Here is a 19,616-nt window from a genome sequence, read left to right as displayed (position 1 = left end):
GGGTAGGTTTAGCTGTTTAGATGATGAGATACAAACAGTTGGTAAATTGTGAAATGGAAGCTAGGATGGGGAGAATAGACAGAATAAGTGACATGCCACAGGCGTGGGTTGTACAACAGAGACGGACAGAATTCGGTGCAGTATGAGTCATGGAAATAAAGAAACCTGGGGGTGATGTGATCACATGGCACTTGCCATTCACAACTCAGCAGAGCATGCCAGAAAACCCAGGGTACTACTAATGTGGACTCAGTCCAACGGAAAGTTTAGTACAAATCTTATAACCTTGATCTCCATATTTTCCTTGCCACTGCTGTGGACTGATTGTTGGGAAAGCTGGTAGTGAGAATATAGAGAACAATTTACCAAGGTTTGTATCTGACTGGGTGTTGAGTAACATATGAATCAGAGGTCCAAGGGGAATGAAGGTGTACAGGGAATACAGGAATGTGAACCATATTTTCCTATTATAGGTGATAGACTTGTAAATTTGAGTGGTGTGGGGAATATCTTTTGGCCAGTGGGTGGCAGTATCACAAAGGAGAAAGAGCACAGGATTGCAATTGGAAGAGCCTTAAGGAGTCCCTTAGGCTGTTACTCCCCTTGTCTCCAGTGTCCAACTCTAGATTATCAAATTATGTTCAGAATTACCAATAGATTATTCTTAAAATTATATTCTCATATTCTACCTCTTGGAGCTTCAGATTCGGTCAATCTGGGCAAAACTCCAAAATAAGAGACAGTTGTATGTCTTCACATTCTGGGTGGTTTAAACCTAGTACTTTGAACTTTCAGTCTCAGTTTCCATGATACTGCCCTGAGCCACAGATAAGAAGACACACACACACACACACACACACACACACACACACACACACACACACACACACACACACACACACGAGTTTTATAAATGTTACTTAAACTAAAGTGTCAACTGTCAACTACTGAATCTTCAGGATAATTTCTATCATCACCTTTTTTTCCTTCTTCCTTCCTTCCTTCCTTCCTTCCTTCCTTCCTTCCTTCCTTCCTTCCTTCCTTCCTTCCTTTCTTTTTCTTTTTTTTTGTACAAATGTCACAAATTTCTTATCTGTTTGATGTTGGAATTTTGTGGGATCATATTTTCTTTTTATTCATGGCAAGAGAGAAGACAGATAATTCTTTCTACTTTAATGCATAAGATATACTTTTATATGTCTACTAGTAGTACAAAGTAGAAAAAGTACCAGGTTAAAAAATAGCAATAAAATAGAAACAAACTAGTTTCTCTATATTTTAATACAAAAGTCACATTTATTATTGCCACTGTGATAACTTAATGTACAAATATATTCTGATTTCCAATTTCAAGAGCAGTAGCTCAGATTATCCCTACTGTTCTCTTCACCGCTTCTAAGCCAAACACACTCACCCAAAAACAGCATGTGCTAAGAACAGTGGTGATCTGAACCACATAAGTTAAGGGGATTTCAGAAGTTTAATATAGTCTTTATAATAAGCAGCATGAGGTCGGTGGAGCTGAAAGCTTATAAGTTTTCTATAGTTTCGTATAGTCAGTTTCTCATGGCGAGGTCTACTCCATTTGATGTGAGTCCTATAGCTCCTTCTTCATCTTCAGTCTCCTTGTTTGTCTTGCTTATGCTTCTTCAAGTCTGACTGGAAGCACCCATGTTTTATCATTCTGACCCATTTATTCTTTTGCTGGGCTTGTGGAGTCACCCAAATATGCCGAGGTGTTCACCCAGGCAGCAACTTGGTCATATGTCTTATCCTTGACACCATCTTTTAAATTTCCCTCAGCTAGGAACTCACTTAAGGTTATTAGCCTGAAGGTCATTTAGGAGATTTATGTAAATAGCTGATTTCAGGAACCTGGGGTAAGAGTCCTTCTCCATGAGAGTAAATATGATTTTTTGGGCTTCATCAAAAGATGTGGGGGTTGGTGCCTTCATCTTCTTAGCTGTAGATTCTCGAGTCCGAAAGTCAATATTGATCTAAAGTGAAATCATTATTAATTAGCACACACTTCACATTTTTTGGTACATATTATCATCTTACTGGGCATTTTGATATATTTCAACAAAGTCATTTTACATCCTCATTAAAATCAGTGCAGAAATCCCTCAAATGCTTGCTCTAAAACCAACCTATACTTGATGTAGAGAAGATTAAAAAAAGTATAACCACAAAAAATATTTGCTCCATATATGTTCATAGTGTAGTTGAGAGATGAAAGGAGAAAAACACACAAAACGTGTTAGTATCAGTACACAGTAGGACATGTACCCAAAAATTGGCATAGACAATTAAGATGTACTTGTAAACAGGGCTTTTGTGCAGCTATTTTCTTCTTGAATGAAGAATATTTTGTTTGATGGCCAACACTACTACTAAAAGACCATACTTGCTTGGCTGCTTACAGTGGTGTGTATCATCAGAATTTTTTTTTGGGGGGGGGGGTCCAGTCGTGGGGCCTGAACTCTGGGCCTGGGCACTGTCCCTCAGCTCTTCAGCTCAAGTCTACGCTCTACTACTTGAGCCACAGTGCCACTTCTGGCTTTTTTCTTTTTGCTTATGTGATGCTGAGGAATTGAATCCAGGGCCTCAGGCATGCAAGGCAAGTACTCTACAACTGAGCCACCTTCCCAGCCCTTATCATCAGAATTTTATCTCATCTGAGATAAGATAGCTCATTAAAGTTTTACTTCTATGCACATCTTGCCAATAATATCCACACTCTCATCTCATTCTCAGATCGTTTTACAAAATCAGTCTTTTCATTCTCCTGGTAGGGATCTTTACACAGATTATCATTTCACTGGACTATCTGATAATGCCTAACTCTATGGAAATAAAATGATGATACTCAAAAAGGATTTCATGATGAGATGTGCAATGAGTTTTTTTCTTTTTCTGTTTAATATGCACACTGAAAGAAGGAACTTAATACTCACTTGCTTAGCTGCATCTGAATGCACAAATGCTTTGTATATCTTCTGTGCCTTGCAATACAAAAGATCAGACTCCGTTTTCTTGTAATCTTCGCAAGCCAGCCAGAACTCGATATTCTCTTCACTGAACTCAGTCTTTAGAAAATTTCCAAAGACATCTTTACCAACTAAAAAGAGGTGATTAAGATAATTAAAATAGTTAAGTAAAAAGAACTTGTAGAACATTATTTCAAATAATATTATTTCATTCTCAATATACAAATGTAAGAACTGGCTGTTACTGATATACCTATATCCTAATTTGTGAAGAGAAAGCCTGATAAATAGTTTTATAGAAGGAGAAAAGTCTGAGGGCAGAAAAACTTTTTTTCTTAATGAATAGCAGTTCAGTGTGGCTATCAGTCTTTAAACTGAAATTAGACTGGTTTTATAAATCAACATCTTATTTTTATAATTGATATAAAATATTAGCCAGAATTCAGAGTATTCCAGGCAAGCAAACATTCATAAACAAATGTTACTTATGTAATGTTAATAAACTCAAATATAATTGCCTCATCTAATATATATTTAATTAATATCAGGTCTACATGTCACCTATGCACCTGCTGTAGTGACTGTATTTGCTAGTATTTTTTCTTCTGTGCTACTGAACCAGGTCCTCCTCCCAGAAGCATTGTAATACACTCATCAGGAGAAAAAGCTGATTTCTGTCATCAGAAAATCTCCAAAGACTTAATGTTTTAAATATTTTTATATTACCTATATTAAAATATGTAATGCATCATGTTATATATAAAATATATTTTGTCCCATTCCCCTTCAGAATAGTAAAGGACTCTGTCATTGTGTTTGGACACTTGGTAACACTAAAATTCCTGTCACACAAAAGTAGCATGAAGGAGAAGAGCTAAGGAATGGGGACTTCCCATTAATTAATTAATTAATTGATTGATTTACAACTTACATATTAAAAGCTGTGTTTATTTTTTCAACTTTTTCAACTTCAGAACTTTAAAAGAAGTTAATGGTGCTTCTACAAAGATCCTTGGAAAAACCTACTTGCATTGTTATATATATATAACAGAGTGGTAAAACTGTGTGCTATGTCAGCAGTGGATACAAGAGAGGTCTACTTGGACACAACTTTCTTCACACTACTCTACCTAAAACACTATATTTTAATGAAGCTATTCAATCTACTAGGGTATATAGTTGAATCTAGAAATAGTTGTTAGTATGTGCTTACTTTGGTTTGCAAGGAGTTTTTCCAGAGAGTGGGACCATTGAATTACTTCATCAGCAGAAAGTCTGTAAAGAACAGCATTTATATAAATTAATGAAATATTTTATGTAAACTAAAAATGAAATGAGAATGACTAATAACTTTTCATAACCTTCGAATCTAGTTCTAGTAATTTTTTTTTTGAAACAGGAATTTGCTATACAACTCAGATTGTCCTGGAACTCATTTTGTAGCCAGGCTAGAAATCATAAGCCTTCTGCCTCTACTTCCTGTGTTCTGGGGCTAGAGTCATGTGCCCCATACCTGCCTAGTATTAATAAATGTTGTTAACATTTATATGTAACAAAACCTTAGAATTAACATAGTTATGAAACATAAGCTAATAAAATATAAAACAAATCCATATGAATAAAATCTGATAGTGCAAAAATAAACAGCAAAATACATTTGTATTTATTAATGAGATTATTATAATACAAATACACTTACAATACACTTTGTATTAAAGTTGTATTGATTCTAGGGTAGTCTAAGCTTACTTGGCATATTACCTGACAGACATGAAATCTATTGTATATAGTATTAATCTCTTACTAGGATACAGAATGAATGCTCAAGCTGCTTTTATAAATGATAATAATTCAATGGATTTATACATACATGTCTTTGGACTTGGAAGATTTCATTCCAGATTCAAGATGTGGTATCATAGATCTCAAGTATGCTTTCATGTCCATTCCACTGCAATAAAAGCAAATACATTCATTTATATGTTTTCAACACGTTTCATTCTAGTTTTAAAAATAAAAAGAGCGTGAGATAAACATCTCCAAGGAATAAAAGCAGATACATTTTTCATTATTAAAATAGAGCTAATTTATGAGTCAGTGTCTGAAAGTGTTCCCAACTCCTCTAGTGATGGAATATGATTTACTGTTTAATGCAACTAAAATCTTCCTTATAATTCACAACACACAAATTCTCTGATTTGGCCAAACTCATGATCTCCTCCCTTCATTCATAATCCTGACTACCACAAAAGATAATCCAAATGAGATACTGAATGCACTTACAAAGCCCTTGGCCTTCTTCTTTGAGTTTTCTCCTCTAGATGTGAATGACTGGTTTCTTTCAAGCCCTTTGGATTAGCAGAGAAGATCATTCCTGGCATTTTGTCCAGCCTTGGTGTAGGGATGGCTGCTGCTCTCATGGTCCTCTTACGGCGAATGTCTGTGAGTTTACGTCTCTACTGCTTTATATAGTAAAGGCAGACAGGCGCTTGCTCTTCAAAGGAGCCTGTTTATCAAGTGATGTTACCACAGACACTGGAAGTTCCTCCTTTCTTGGTGTATCATGACGCGTATGTTTAAAAAAATGCATACACTGATGTCGTCTTGTGGTTGAAACAACCAAATGAGAGCAGGTCATTTGATTAGACAGAAAATTAAACTCACAGAGTGTCACGGACTTGTACCACAGGTCTCAAGCATTAACAATATCTGCCTTTGGTTTCAGGGGATTCTTTATTCTTCTTGAAAGTCCCCTCTTCAATAACGTGATTTACTTGGTCCATTTATGGAAACTGACCGTTAAAGTTATATGTCTTTCAATGCAGTGGATAAGTCAGGGACTATAAATCAACTGAGTCTAATTCTTAAGCACACTTTTTCTTCCCCAGAAAGCTGTGTAAGCAGATACTCTTTATTTTACTCCTCTCTAGTAGGAGGGACACCATGATAACACTTTGTTTCCATCCATCATTGCCATAGGAAGTCTTCATGTTTTCCTACATTTGTCTACATGTCTCCCTACAAATGTGTTAAATATTCTATGGGTGATGTGTAGATTGTTTGAAAGGGTATATAATTTTAGCATTATTTTAATACTTAATAGGAATATGAGCTAATGTATCAAACTATGATTATTTATGTATTCCTACTTAGGAAAAGAATAAAATAAATTTAAACCAATAAAATAAACCTAAAAAAGATGTAATTAATACACAAATATGGCATGACACATAGGTGTACAGACACAAAAGAACCACCAATATCCCAGAAACAAAACCATTCTTGGTAAAACACAAATTTATTTTGCTATAAATGTGGACTGCTCAGGTGATGAGCTTCCAAATTTTGGCAATAGCTCTGGGAAGATACAGTATGCCTTTAATTAACTTAGAAAAAAATAATTCAAAGAACTCAATATCTAATTGTTTGAGAAGGTGCATTAAAGCAATATAAACTGTTGTAGAGTTTACAAAGAATGTGGTGTTATATAGAGCACCCAGTTTGATATGAACTTCCTTTGCATTTCTTTTTCCTTAAGAAACAGTATTGTGTATCTAGACAAGCTTTTAGTGAATCAGGTAGAGCTGTTGAAAAGGCAAAGAATAAATATACTTCCCCTTGTCTTATGTCAGTAAAGTAAACAATATTTTTAGAAAACAAAGTTACAATATTACACAATTTACTCCCACACAGTTATGAACATACACTGTCCGTAACAGCATCACTTGATGTTTGAGAGATAACCTGATCCAGGAAGAAAGGGAACTCGTGATATGAGCTGGCCACTTTGGAAGTGTCAGAAACAAAGTGATAAAGCTCAAGGATTGATGACATGAAGACATTTGTTTACTTCCTGTGGTTCCTGTTAGCATCTCCAGCATTGCTCATTCTTGTAGATAAGTGTGCGTAAGTTATGTTAGAGAAAAACTACAAATTGTCAATGGCCCATTATATTATCATCCAAATATACTGACAAATTTCTAAGTATGTTTTGGCATCAATAGTCCTTTGTATGCTAATAAATAGTCTAAGAATCAACAGGTTTTGGAATCAAAGAAGTTTGATAAATGTTGTATTTCTGCTTAGATAAGTATTTTATTTTCTAGCAGGTTTGATCTCAAGGCCATAAGTTTGTTTGGTTTGATTAATTCATCTCTTGAGCCACATTTCTAGCCTAAACTCTTCCTAGTCCTTTTGGGAATGGAGTTTCACAGCCTTTTTGCTTAAGCTGGTATCAAACCATGATTCTCTACTTCTCAGCTTCCTAAGTAGTTAATATGACAGGTGCAACCTACAAGCACCTAGCATATAACCTCTACAGACAGAGAAAATTGCTTCTAGAAAAAAAATTCTTTCAGCTCTACATTAGAAAATTCTGCTTTGCAATAAACACAAGTATTTCCTTTGTGTATTAAGGAATTTCTTTAAGTCTCCATGTACACACACACACACACATATACACACACACACACTCACATTCACACATGTACACATATGGCCATACCACAAGCATGAGCATGTGAAAGTAATTGTAATTATTGGCTTCTATGCTCAAGTACAAAAATCAAGGGTCAAAAGGAGGCTCTTCTGAGATCACAATTGTCTGTTGAACCATCCTAGTAGCATAGTAGTACAACTAGTCTTTTAAAGGCCACTTGGGCAGTCTAAGCTCTGCCTCCATGGATCAGAGCAAGACTCATTCAGCCCATTTGTATCTGGAAGGCCTGAGGAGTCATGGTATAGAATTAAGAGTTCCCCTAATTTCACACTTAGCATTATATGGCCCCTTAGTGTATTTTAAAATGGGAATATAAAGGAGTCGCTTTACTGAATCAATGACTTAAGGTATGATGTAGAGGACTTTACAGAAGCCAATAGAACAAAAAACACAGCAGCTTCCACAAGTAATACTTGATTCTCAGTATTGTCTGTGTTTTGAATTAATACTGTATTTTTAGAGAAGTTTCAGATTGACAGTAAAATGAACTGGACACAGCAAGTTCCCATACCCTCTCATCCTTCCTTCACAGCACTCAAACTCTTCCTCTACCAGCATTTCTACTCCACGGGCTGCTTTAGCAGCATTCAGAGAATTTGTATCCATGTATTCTTGTCATCCATAGTCCATCGGTGACCTCACAGTCCTCTCATGGTACAGCATATCTGTGGATTTTCTAAGTGTACAATGATAAATTTCTACCATTATAACCTCAAGCAGAAGTATCTCTGCCTTAAAAATACCAGTGTTCCATTTTAAGGTATCTTGGGTACTAGATCACTAACCTCAGCCTATGGTTCTCAGTTTTGATGGGAAAAGCCCATGATTTTATGGGTTTGTTTCCCTTCACTCCACCTACACAAATTTTAACAGGGCATGCTTTGTGGAATGTCATTTACATTTACATTTGATGATCCTTGAGCTGATGCTGAATAGTTTTTGTTGTTGTTGCTGTTTGTTTGTTTTTCTTGCTTGTGGGACTTGAACTCGGGGCCTGGACACTGTCCCTCAGCCCTTCAGCTCAAGGCTAGCGCTCTATCACTTGAGCCACTGTGCCACTTCCAGTTTTCTGGAAGAAGTTTCAACAAAGGTCGGATTAGAAAAAAAAGTTTCTACGTGTGTGAAGCCTGTGAGGACATCCATGCCTACTTTTTGTTTGTTTGTTTTTCTGGTTGAGGTCCTTGACACTTTCTCTGAGCTTTATTATTATTATTATTATTATTATTATTATTATTATTATTATTATTATTATTATTACTATTATCTTTTTTTAACACTCTATCACTCTACCTTTTTGAGCCACAGTACCACTTCTGGATTTCTGGTGGTTGATTGGAGATAAGAATCTCAAGGATTTTCCTCTTGGGACTGTCTTCAAACCAGGATGCTAATACCTCAGCCTTTGAGTAGCTAGTATTTCAGGCATGAACCACCGTTTTAGGGCTCTATTTGTGTCATTTGTGAATGAGTAAAACATTTTTACCTTGCTTATTACTTTATTTTTCAAATGAAGCTGTCTGCTCATTTATTTAAGCAAATGTCTGCAAGCTGGTGAAATGCAAAGCTCTCAGTAAATGAATTGAGCAAGATAAGAATCTAGTTTCTTTTTCTCACACCATTATGAAAAACTTATGATCAACAAGGAACATGTCATTTCTATAATTTGACCATTTATAAGAAAAGGGCCTATGAGATGTGCAGTAAATTGGATTCATGTGCTTTTATTAAGCTTTATTCACCCCTGATCTTATCAGTTGATTAAGCTTTCATAACAGCACCATTTCCAAATCACTCTAGAGACTCAAGAGTAGCAAAGAAATCCTTGGCCTGCTTCTACCAGTGGCACACATCTGTAATACTAGCTACACAGCAGGCTGAGGCCTGGAGAATTGAGAATCAGAGCTAGGATGGACAGAACAAGCCTTGACTCCATATATACGTTACTAGCAAAAACCCAGACTGGAGGCATGCCTCAGTGGATCAATACCAACTCTGAACAAGCAAGAGAACAAGGAAGTACAAGAGCCTGGGTTCAAACCCCAGTGTTTGCAAAACAAAAATAAAAGAGCAATAAATCTTTGATTAATCCTATTTTAAAGTGCTTATACAGCATTAGTATCATTCGATAAGCCTTCATTATAATCCTTTCACTAGGTGAGAGTAATAAGGGCTGAATGGATTTAACTGTGATTTGCCACTAAAATCCAGGTAGAACTGAAGCAAGAACCTTCTTACAAGTCCATATATATAGAAAACTTTGTGAAGAGAGGATCAGCGCAGTCTGTGAGGCTGGGGCATAATGTTCTGTTCCATAACACATAACATGAATACACACAAGCCAACGGATTGCAAGTCATCATGTAGAGGTAATTTGTAAAAAAAAAAATGAATCTTCTTTTTAGATATCAGAGGATACATTACAATGTGAACTTTTTAAATTTCTAGTAGTACTATTCTATTGAATTTCCATAACAATTACTAAATATTATAGAGGTTAACAGTGAAATGCTTTGTTTTCTCTTTTAAGCATGGAGTTTTCTTAGAAAACTCACCATCAACTCTTTTTTCTTTTTTCTTTTTTGGTCAGTCGTGGGGCTTGGCTCTGTCCCTGTGCTCTTCAGCTCAAAGCAAGTGCTCTACCACTTGAGCAACAGAGCAACTTCTGGTTTTCTAGTGGTTTATTGGAGATAAGAGTTTCACAGACTTTCCTGCCCCAGCTGGCTTTGAACCGAGATCTTCAAATCTCAGCCTCCTGAGTAGCTAGAATTACAGGAGTGAGCCACCTGCGCTGGGCACCATGAACTCTTTTTTTCCCAACATAGTTTGTTTTCCAATACTGGGATTAAAAACAAACAAAAACAAAAACAAAAAGAAAACCACAAAAAGCTCTAGGCTTGTGCTTGGCCTTGGCCTCTACCAATTGAATATCCGCTCCACTTTCAGCTTTTTGCTGGTTATTTTAGATAAGAATCTTGTGGGTTTCCATATCTTAGCTATGGTAAATAATACTGCAATACACATAGTTGTGCTGGTAGCTTTAGTATGGTCTTGTTTGTGATAATATGGATAAATGCCCAAAAGTGGGATTGCTGGGTCATAGGGGAGCTCTATGTGGAGTCTTTGAGGAACCTCCATACTGCTTTCCAAAGTGGTTGAACAAGTTTACACTCCCACCAACAATGCAGTAGGGTTCCCTTCTGGCCACATCCCCTCCATCATTTGTTGTTATTAAAATTTTTGATTATAGCCATTCTAACTGGGGTGAGGTGGAATTTCAATGTTGTTTTGATTTGCATTTCTTTTTTTTTGGGGGGGGGGGTCCGGTCATGAGGCTTAAACTCTGGGCCTGGGCGCTGTCCCTCAGCTCTTCAGCTCAGGGCTAGCGCTTTCCCACTTGAGCCACAGCGCCACTTCCAGCTTTTTTCTTTTTGCTTATGTGGTGCTGAGGAATTGAACCCAGGGCCTCAGGCTTGCAAGGCAAGCGCTCTACCACTGAGCCACCTTCCCAGCCCTTGCATTTCTTTTATGGCTAGAGAGGTTGAGCATTTCTTCATGTGTCTATTGGTCATTCTTATGTTTCCCTTATTTACAATAACTAGTATATGTCTGAGACAAGCAGAAAAGCTCAGATAAGATGATATTAAGTGAAATGAATCGCCAGATAGGGACAAAAGTGTTTTTTTCTTCCTTGCTATGGTTTCTAACATATTTATAAGGTACCATGTTGCTTTGTATGTCCCTCCCCCATGTTATAACCCCTTTTTTCACTGTATTTGATGTTGGTATAATTTGGGGAGGGGAAGGAAAAAACAAATTGTTTAAATAGGAATACGGATTGACCCATTGCAACAATGAGATATACAAGACGCTATGTTAAAAAAATGAACTTAAAAATTTAGGTGGGGAGGAGGGGAAGGATCTAACTGGAGGGACAGGATGGTAGGGGAAAAACAAAGGAGGAGGCAACAATGCTGGATAAGAAATGTACTCATTACCTTGCTCATGTAACTGAAACCCCTTTGTACAGTATTTTCACAATAAAAAACTTAATGAAAAAAATAAAAAAGAAAGAATTCATACTGAAGCAATGAATATGTCAAAAACCGTAAAAATCTGTTCTAATACATTGGAGATTTTTCCGTGTAACAAAAGATGAATGAGGAAAAGATTTTTTCATTTATTATTATCTTTAAGTAGTTGTACAAAGAAGTTCCCATTCTTCAAAACAGTAGATGAATGTAAGGTGTCTATTGTCACCCATCACTCTTAACCCCTATGGAACTTTGAGTGAGTCCCAAGAAAACTGAAATAGCTAGAATGTGTCAGTTGTATTATTACAGACTTCTAAATCCTGGGAATGACATATTTTGACACAAATATGGTAATCATGATCTAAAGTTACAAATATCTTCTAGAGTCATGATGCACCATTCATGTTATAGAGAAAACTACTGAGAATGACAATGACAAAAACTTCAGAATTTCCCATCCTCCTTCATATAAAATTCCCCAGATGCAGGCAGCTCAAAGATAGTGGAGGAATTCCAGGGCATAGGTCACCATTTCACTTCTTTTTTTTTTAATGAACACATAAAAAAGAGCACATAAAAACACATTAAAAACACATAGAAAAGATCATTTCAGAAATAACCATAAAATTAATTTGAAATGTTAAAACTTCTTTTTTCATTGCTTCTGACAGAAATACCCAACTTTTAAATTTTTCAAATCAAACATGGAATAAACATTGATTTAGCTGAATGAGTCTCAGAAAGCTGTGCAAGCTATCTGCATGCACAACTGCCATAAGATGAGGCTACTCAAATAGGTATTTGTGGTTTTTCGGAATGTTGTAAAGTACTTGCATTTCTTCCCTGGGAAGAAAACAACCAAGACCTTCAGCCTACCTACAAAAGGCTCTTCTGTTTATGATTTTCTTTTTGTTGTGTTACTGGGTATTGAAATCAGGGCTTCCTGCCCTTGCAATGCAGGAAGGAAATAGTCTACTGTTTGACCATGTGTCCAGCTTATTCTTGCCTCATTTATGCCTTGAGGTAGCATCTTGTTTTATTCCTGGGGCTAGGCTGAGCAACAGTTCTTCTACCACTGCACGCAGCCATTGGTTGAGATGGAGTCTCTCAAGCCCTCGCTGGCTTCAAATCATGATCCACTGATCTCTGTCTACATAGTCACTAGGATTACAGGATTAAGCCTATGCCTCCTTCTTCAATACATTTTCTTTTCTAGCTCAGCTGGCCATCTTCAACCAGATATTTGTTGGTTATTTTGGAGATAGAGTCTCTCAGATTTTTCTATCCAGGCTGGCTTTGAACTTTTATCCATAATATCTCAGCTGCCTGACTAGCTAAGATTAGAAACTTGAGCTTCTGGGGCTCACTCCTTTTTTGCCTTTTCTGAATTTTTTTCTAATCATTAAATTTAACTAGCTGTAAAAAAGATTTGCCATCCACCAAATCAGCTTTTGAATACAATTCCATTCTTTTCCTCATTCTCCCTCATCCATCTCAACCCTACTCATCCCCTCAATTGTCCTAATTCTGCATAACATACATTGGATTTTATTACTGCACTATCTTTCCTTCCTCTCTTCACTGTCCACCTCCTGTTCTATAAACTCAACCCAATTTTTCAAGTACCAGTATACTGGTACTCATTTTGTTGGACTGTTCATTAGTTTTTCTAAGGAATTACACCATTCAAATCTCCCCTCATAATATCATATGATATCTAATACATTAATGTGCACATGCATATAATCCTGATGTGTTTACTTATATACTTTTAATGCATTTAGTACTATAATTTTTTTCCAATAGCTCTGAAAATTTGGTGATCTTTATGCGTTTTAGTTTTAGTTGTTTTTTTGGGGGGGGGGCTGAACTCTGGGCCTAGGCACTGTCCAGCTCTTCCACTCAAGGCTAGTGCTCTACCACTTGAGCCACCGCGCCACTTCCTGCTTTTTTCTTTTTGCTTATGTGGTACTGAGGAATCAAACCCAGGGCCTCAGGCATAGAAGGCAAGCACTCTACCACTGAGCCACCTTCCCAACCCCAGCAGGTACAATTTTCTATTCAGAATCATTGCTACTCAGAAAAAATTTAAATTTTTAAAGGTTTAATTCAACATATATATATATATATATATATATATATATATATATATATATATATATATATATATATATATATATATATATACTGGGTTTCCAAACTGAATCAATTATTCTATGATGATTCTGGAAGAAGTATATTTAGATACTATTATTTTATACCTTTTCTAAGCAATAACACCTTTCTTATCACTGCTATTCTGAAAGAAGTACTTCTTGCTATAGTCATACCACCTGTAGTGTCTTAAATTTTGTTCAGATGATAGTCACACTAAAATACTCACACAAAATTATACTCCATTTCTGGAGGAATGATTTTTGTCAGCTGTACATCAGACAATAGCTAATATCCAGAATATAGAGATTTTAAAATATTAAACCCACAAAGAACAAACAACCCAATCCATAAATTGATTAATGAGCTATAGAAAGTCTTCTTAGAAAAATAAAAATGCCCAAAAGACACATGAATAATTGCTCAACATCACTAGCTATAAAAGAAATGCAAATCTAAACAACTCTGAGATTCTACCTCACACCAGTTAGAATGACCATTATTAAGAAAAGACCAGAAACAGATACTGGCAAGGATGTAGCGAAAATGGAACCCTAACACAATGTTAGTGAAGGTCTAAATTTGTTGGATAATTTGGAAATCAATACAGAGCTTTGTCAAAAAACTAAACATATGATCCAAAAATTTCACTCCTGGGCTTTTATCCAAAAGATTATAAACCAGGTTACAGTAAAGCTACCAGGACAATCATGTTTATTGCAGCACTATTCACCATAGCTAAGGTATAGAATCAGCTCAAATGCCCATGAATGGATTAATGTATCAAGAAAATGTGATATATATAATATATATTAATGCATACACAATGACATTTTATTCATCCATTAGAAGGAATGCTATTGCATCATTTGGAAGAAATTGAAATACCTGGCAAAATTATGCTAAGTAAGTCTGGCAAAGAGAGACAAATTTGCATGTTTCCCCTCCACCGTGGAAGTTGCAATTACTTTATAAAGTTACAAGGAAATATGTTAGGTAATATGCAAGAATACATCAATGTGTTTATTGAAAAATGATTGAATCAAAGGAGAACTCAACTAGTGTAATTTCTTAAAAAGGCAAATTCAAATTTCAACGAAATAAACACTAGGAAATGGGTACTTGAAGGTGGTCAAGGAAAGAATGGTAGGCAAATGAAGAAGAGTGAGGAGAATGCAGTTAAGAATTCAAAGTATATCCTATAAAATTAAGAAAAGTAAGGACATGGGTATATTGGAAGGGATGGGTGAGAATATTAAATGGCAACTCCTTTGTACAACTACTTGAAAATCATGAATAAAAAATGAAGGAAAAGAGAGAAAAATCAAGAATTATAGTTCAGTTGATTTTTGTGTTGTTTACTATTCTATTTGGTTCTTAATTATCTAAGTTAAATTTGGGATTTTCTTTTTGTCTCTTTTTGGTGGGTCTGGTTGGAACTCTGGGCCTCAAACTTGATGAAACCAAGCTGTCTACCACTTATGCCTTCCCTTTTTGATTTGTCACTTATTTTTTTTCTGGTAAGGGTCTCACTTTTGCCTTTTGCCTGGAGATAGATAAAAGGATTGGATATCATTGCAAAGTTTAGTTAATTAATTAATTAAATTATTTATTTCCTGTCCTGTCTCCTCAGATTTGTCATCTGGAGAGAAATACCTTGTGAAATAAGTGATTAGGAACAGAATGATTGTTAGGAGATTTCCTGGCAACTCTTCATATTTATTTCACTTACTATGCATCAGTGAAGGAAAGGGAATTTACCCTAAGAAATACTCTTAGCTATGTTTTTTTTTTATATTTTATTTTATTTTATTTGAGAACATACTGTACAGAGGGGTTACAATTACATGGGCAGGATAATGCATACATTTCTTACCAAGCATTGCAACCTCCTCCTTTGTTTACCCTTCACCTCCCTTCCCAGCCTCCCCCCTCCCCCCCAACCAATCATACCCCCCTCCCCCCCCTACACCGACATTGTAAAGCTGGTTTTGACATGACATTTTGTACTTCTCATTGTTGCAACAGGTCCACCTGAATCCTTAAACGACTTGTTTGTCCCCATCTCCTCCACATGTTATGCTGACATCAAATATAGTGAAAGCGGGGGTTACACTGTGGGGGAGGGACATACAAAGCAACAAAGAAATAATCTTATAAATGCGTTAGAAACACATGCATGAAAGAAACGAAAACATTAAAATACATATTTAAGGGTTCGTTTTCCTAACATCACATTATCTGACCTCTTAGCTATGTTTTAAAAGTTGTAGTGTAAAAGTAATTTCACATAGCTAACAAAGGTAATGATAATAGCTGATAACAAATATCAGACATAAAATCATCTTAAATATTTTAGATTAGTTGATTTAATTTTAAAGCAATCCTTTCAAAGAAATACCATTATGATCAACTTTGAATAGCCCTAACACCCTGACTTTAAAATGCATACTTGGTTCCAGAGTTCTAAACTTGCTTCTCAAATTTGCTGTGTTGTATGAGTAAGGCTGTGAGAACTGCAATGTGCCATTTCCTCTTAAGTGTCTTGAAGACTTTCAATGAAGGTCACATTTGTTCCCAAATTCTGTGCAGATCACATTTGTTCCCAAATTCAGTGCAGATCACATTTGTTCCCAAATTCAGCATGTCCTAAGGCTTCACTTTCTACCTATGTCTGTCCCAAGATGAAGGCTGGTTTGGAGCATCTCTCACATGTATGAATTTCAAAGTTCATAATCAGAGCTCACTCTGAGCAACACATCTCATGACAACTTTTCCTGAAAGCTTATCTTTCAGATTTGTCAGTTAAGTTTCCTCTATGTATATTAATTTTATCAACTGTTTAATTTTCTGCACGCATTGTATGTTTGTGTATGTGTGTGTGCATATGTGTGTGTATATGTGCATGAGCACGCTTTACAGAGAATCAAACTTGTCTTTATGAATGAACACTATTCCACCACAGTGCTGCACCTCCATCACAGAAATGTTTATCATTCACTGTATGAAGATGGTAGATTTGACACCACATTAAGAGTTTTAGCTAATTTTCAAGTATGAATCAGAAATTTTATCTCCTTAGGTTCAAAATTCAAATGCAAGAGCTTTCAGAACTGATTATAAGTTGCATGGCTCATTGTAACTTTGTGATTGAAAAACATCCTATGTGTTGTAAAGTCAAGTTCATTTTTAACACAATAATTTTAGGTATGCTGTTAGCATGGCAAGATATTTTACCGGGGGTGCTGTCTTTTAAGGTAAGTATTTCAAGATGGTAGGGCAGCATTTTGTGCTAAAAAGATGTGAAAAGGCTCTCACGTTACTAAGCTGGGAAAATGCAAGAGACCAATTTCAGCACCTTTGTCCAAAGCAGTTGCTGAGAACTTTATACACCCAGGGGCTTTCCATTTGAAAGATGCTAAAATCCAGTTCTGTGAACTCTAGGGGATTTCTGATATTCTGCTATAAGACCTGTAGACTGAAAATTAAATTTTGGTTCATAAGCATCCTGTGTCAGTTTCTTTGCAGTGCAGGAAATCAGTTTTTTTTTAAGATAAGAAAGATATACAAAATAGCTAAGCAGGGCATCCTGCACAACAGTTCACATCAATGAGGCCATTTCCAGGAATCAATAGTTGATCATTTCTCACATGATATATTTGAAGCACAGTGCATCAATAGGATTTACAGCTGATATTATCAGATATTTTATTTATTATTGGCCCTACACATATTCTTGTTTTCTTTTGTGCATTTAAAATACCTTAAAGCAATTTACTGTGTTAATATTTAATGTGAGGTATATTATGCTTCTCCTAAAGAATCTCAGAAAATCTGCATTAGAAAACACACACAGTTCTGTTCGTTTCTAGTTCTCTGCTCTCTCTCCATTCTTTTCTGCTCTCTCTGCTCTCTTGCTGCTCTTTTCTAGCTCTCTCTGCTTTCTCTCTGCTCTAGCTCTTTCCTCTCTCTTTCCTCTCTTTCCCAGTTCTCTCTCATTTCCAGGCCTTTCCCAGCCACGTGGAGTGCCAACCTTGCCTGGTCCCAGCTTGTCTACTGAATAAACCTATCCCTTACCTGAAAAAAAAAGAAACACACAGAGTTAATATACATTTATAATATGTGGATCATAGGTCGTTGGAGCATAAACATTTTTTGCATGTATTAGATGAATATCTGTGAAGTAAATATTATTTTTCAGGAATATATGTTAGAAATTTCTTAAAAACCTGGGCTTGGAAGGTGGCTCAGTGGTAGAGTGCTTGCCTTGCATGCATGAGGCCCTGGGTTCAATTCCTCAGCACCACATCAGCAAAAAGAAAAAAGCCGGAAGTGGTGCTGTGGCTCAAGTGGTAGAGCGCTAGCCTTGAGCTGAAGAGCTGAGGGACAGTGGCCAGGCCCAGAGTTCAGGCCCCACAACTGGACCCTCCCCAAAAATACAAAAAAACAAAAAAACCTCCTTGAGATCATATGTAATACTTATATATTATTATATATATTATTACATATTAATAAATATACACACATACACACACACACACACACACACACACACACACACACATATATATATATATATATATATATATATATATATATATATATATATATATGGAGGGAGAGAGAAAATTCACTATGAACTTTGCTGTGTATGCATTCATCCTGCCCAATATTCTAGGAGGAAGTGACTACTTAAACACTATTAGGCCATGTGCCTAAGTTTTATAAGTCAGCATATTTTCAAACTAGAATTCTGTGCCCAGGATGTCTGATTTGTTATCCAAGGGCTGTCTTCTGTATTCTCTTCTCTTTTCAGGAAAAGAGAAAACTAGAAAAACTAGCTCCATAGAATTACTTTATTAGTTACTAAAGTGAGTCCAACTTGTAAAGCTTAGGTGGAAGCTAAATTACAAATTATGATAGTTACATTTTTAAGACTAAGCAGATGATGACTTTTTACAACAGTCCTCAAATTCAGGTCTTCATTTTCTTTACTACTGGCACTGCCCCACTTGAGGTATGCCTTCAGTTCTAGCTTTTTCTGGTTAATTGAAATTACCGAAGGTTTGTCACCTGTGTTGGCTTAGATACATGACCTCAGCCCTCAGCCTACTGAGTTTATGGAATTGTAGGCATGAGCCACTGGTTCTTTTAAACCTTTCTTCCTTGTGTACACAGTCAGGGTCTTCACCTGGATATCCATAGAATTGATACCCTAACACATATTCATTCTTTAATAGAAGTTAGTGGTTAAAAAAAAATCTCCCATAAGCTGATGGTTAAATATCACAAAATTCCTACAACTAGAATTACTTTGGCATTCTTTTGTTAATCCATAAAATGAGAGAAACCACTATATCTATGGCATATTGTGGAGTAAGAGTGACATAAAGTGTTAGGTACCTCAGTAATGACATCTGGAATGGCTTCATGTTAAAATAGTGCTCTCATGGGTTGGGAAGGAGCGCTTGCCTTGCATGCATGAGGCCCTGGGTTCGATTCCTCAGCACCACATAAGCAGAAAAAGCTGGAAGTGGCGCTGTGGCTGAAGCGAGACTATCATTACTCTCATCTAAGTATTAAATGTAGTTAAAATAAAACCTTCAAAACATCACTCTTTACTACTTAAAATACAGGCCCTATATACTTGGCAAAAACTTGACTTCCAGTCAGGCACAGACATCCTGCTAGAGCAGTGGCTGTTAACTCTGGAGTACTACCCCTGATAGAAATTTTCCCTGTCTCTGACTTAAAGGGTGCATGTATAAGAACACGTGCATAGTGAACACACTGCTCTCTCCTCACTGGTTGGTTCTCCTTCTCAGTGTCACTCTTGAACTTCCCCTGTGACATTTGATGTGAGAGAAATGTTCCAGCTGACAGTTTCTCAATTTCTCTTTAAGGCTGCAGGCCATGGAGGCCATTCTACCTGTGATTAAACGG

General features: G+C 36.3%; 1 protein-coding gene across 1 annotated transcript; it reads right to left on the bottom strand.

Moving 5' to 3' along the window:
* Nucleotides 1-1,234: 1,234 nt before the first annotated feature.
* Rgs1 (regulator of G protein signaling 1) lies at nucleotides 1,235-5,468 on the bottom strand. The gene is made up of 5 exons (XM_070034069.1): nucleotides 5,274-5,468; nucleotides 4,861-4,941; nucleotides 4,204-4,265; nucleotides 2,958-3,121; nucleotides 1,235-1,997 (listed from the first exon to the last, which is right to left on the bottom strand). Exons 1-5 carry the CDS (start codon nucleotides 5,408-5,410, stop codon nucleotides 1,812-1,814), a joined length of 630 nt encoding a protein of 209 aa, XP_069890170.1. The 5' UTR covers nucleotides 5,411-5,468; the 3' UTR covers nucleotides 1,235-1,811.
* Between the last annotated feature and the right edge of the window lie 14,148 nt (nucleotides 5,469-19,616).

This window comes from Dipodomys merriami, unplaced genomic scaffold (assembly GCF_024711535.1).
Source record: "Dipodomys merriami isolate MVZ:Mamm:240054 unplaced genomic scaffold, mDipMer1.0.p SCAF_24, whole genome shotgun sequence".
Classification (NCBI taxonomy): domain Eukaryota; kingdom Metazoa; phylum Chordata; class Mammalia; order Rodentia; family Heteromyidae; genus Dipodomys; species Dipodomys merriami.
Note: the sequence above shows the minus strand (reverse complement) of the source record. Positions and strands in the feature narration are given on the sequence as shown.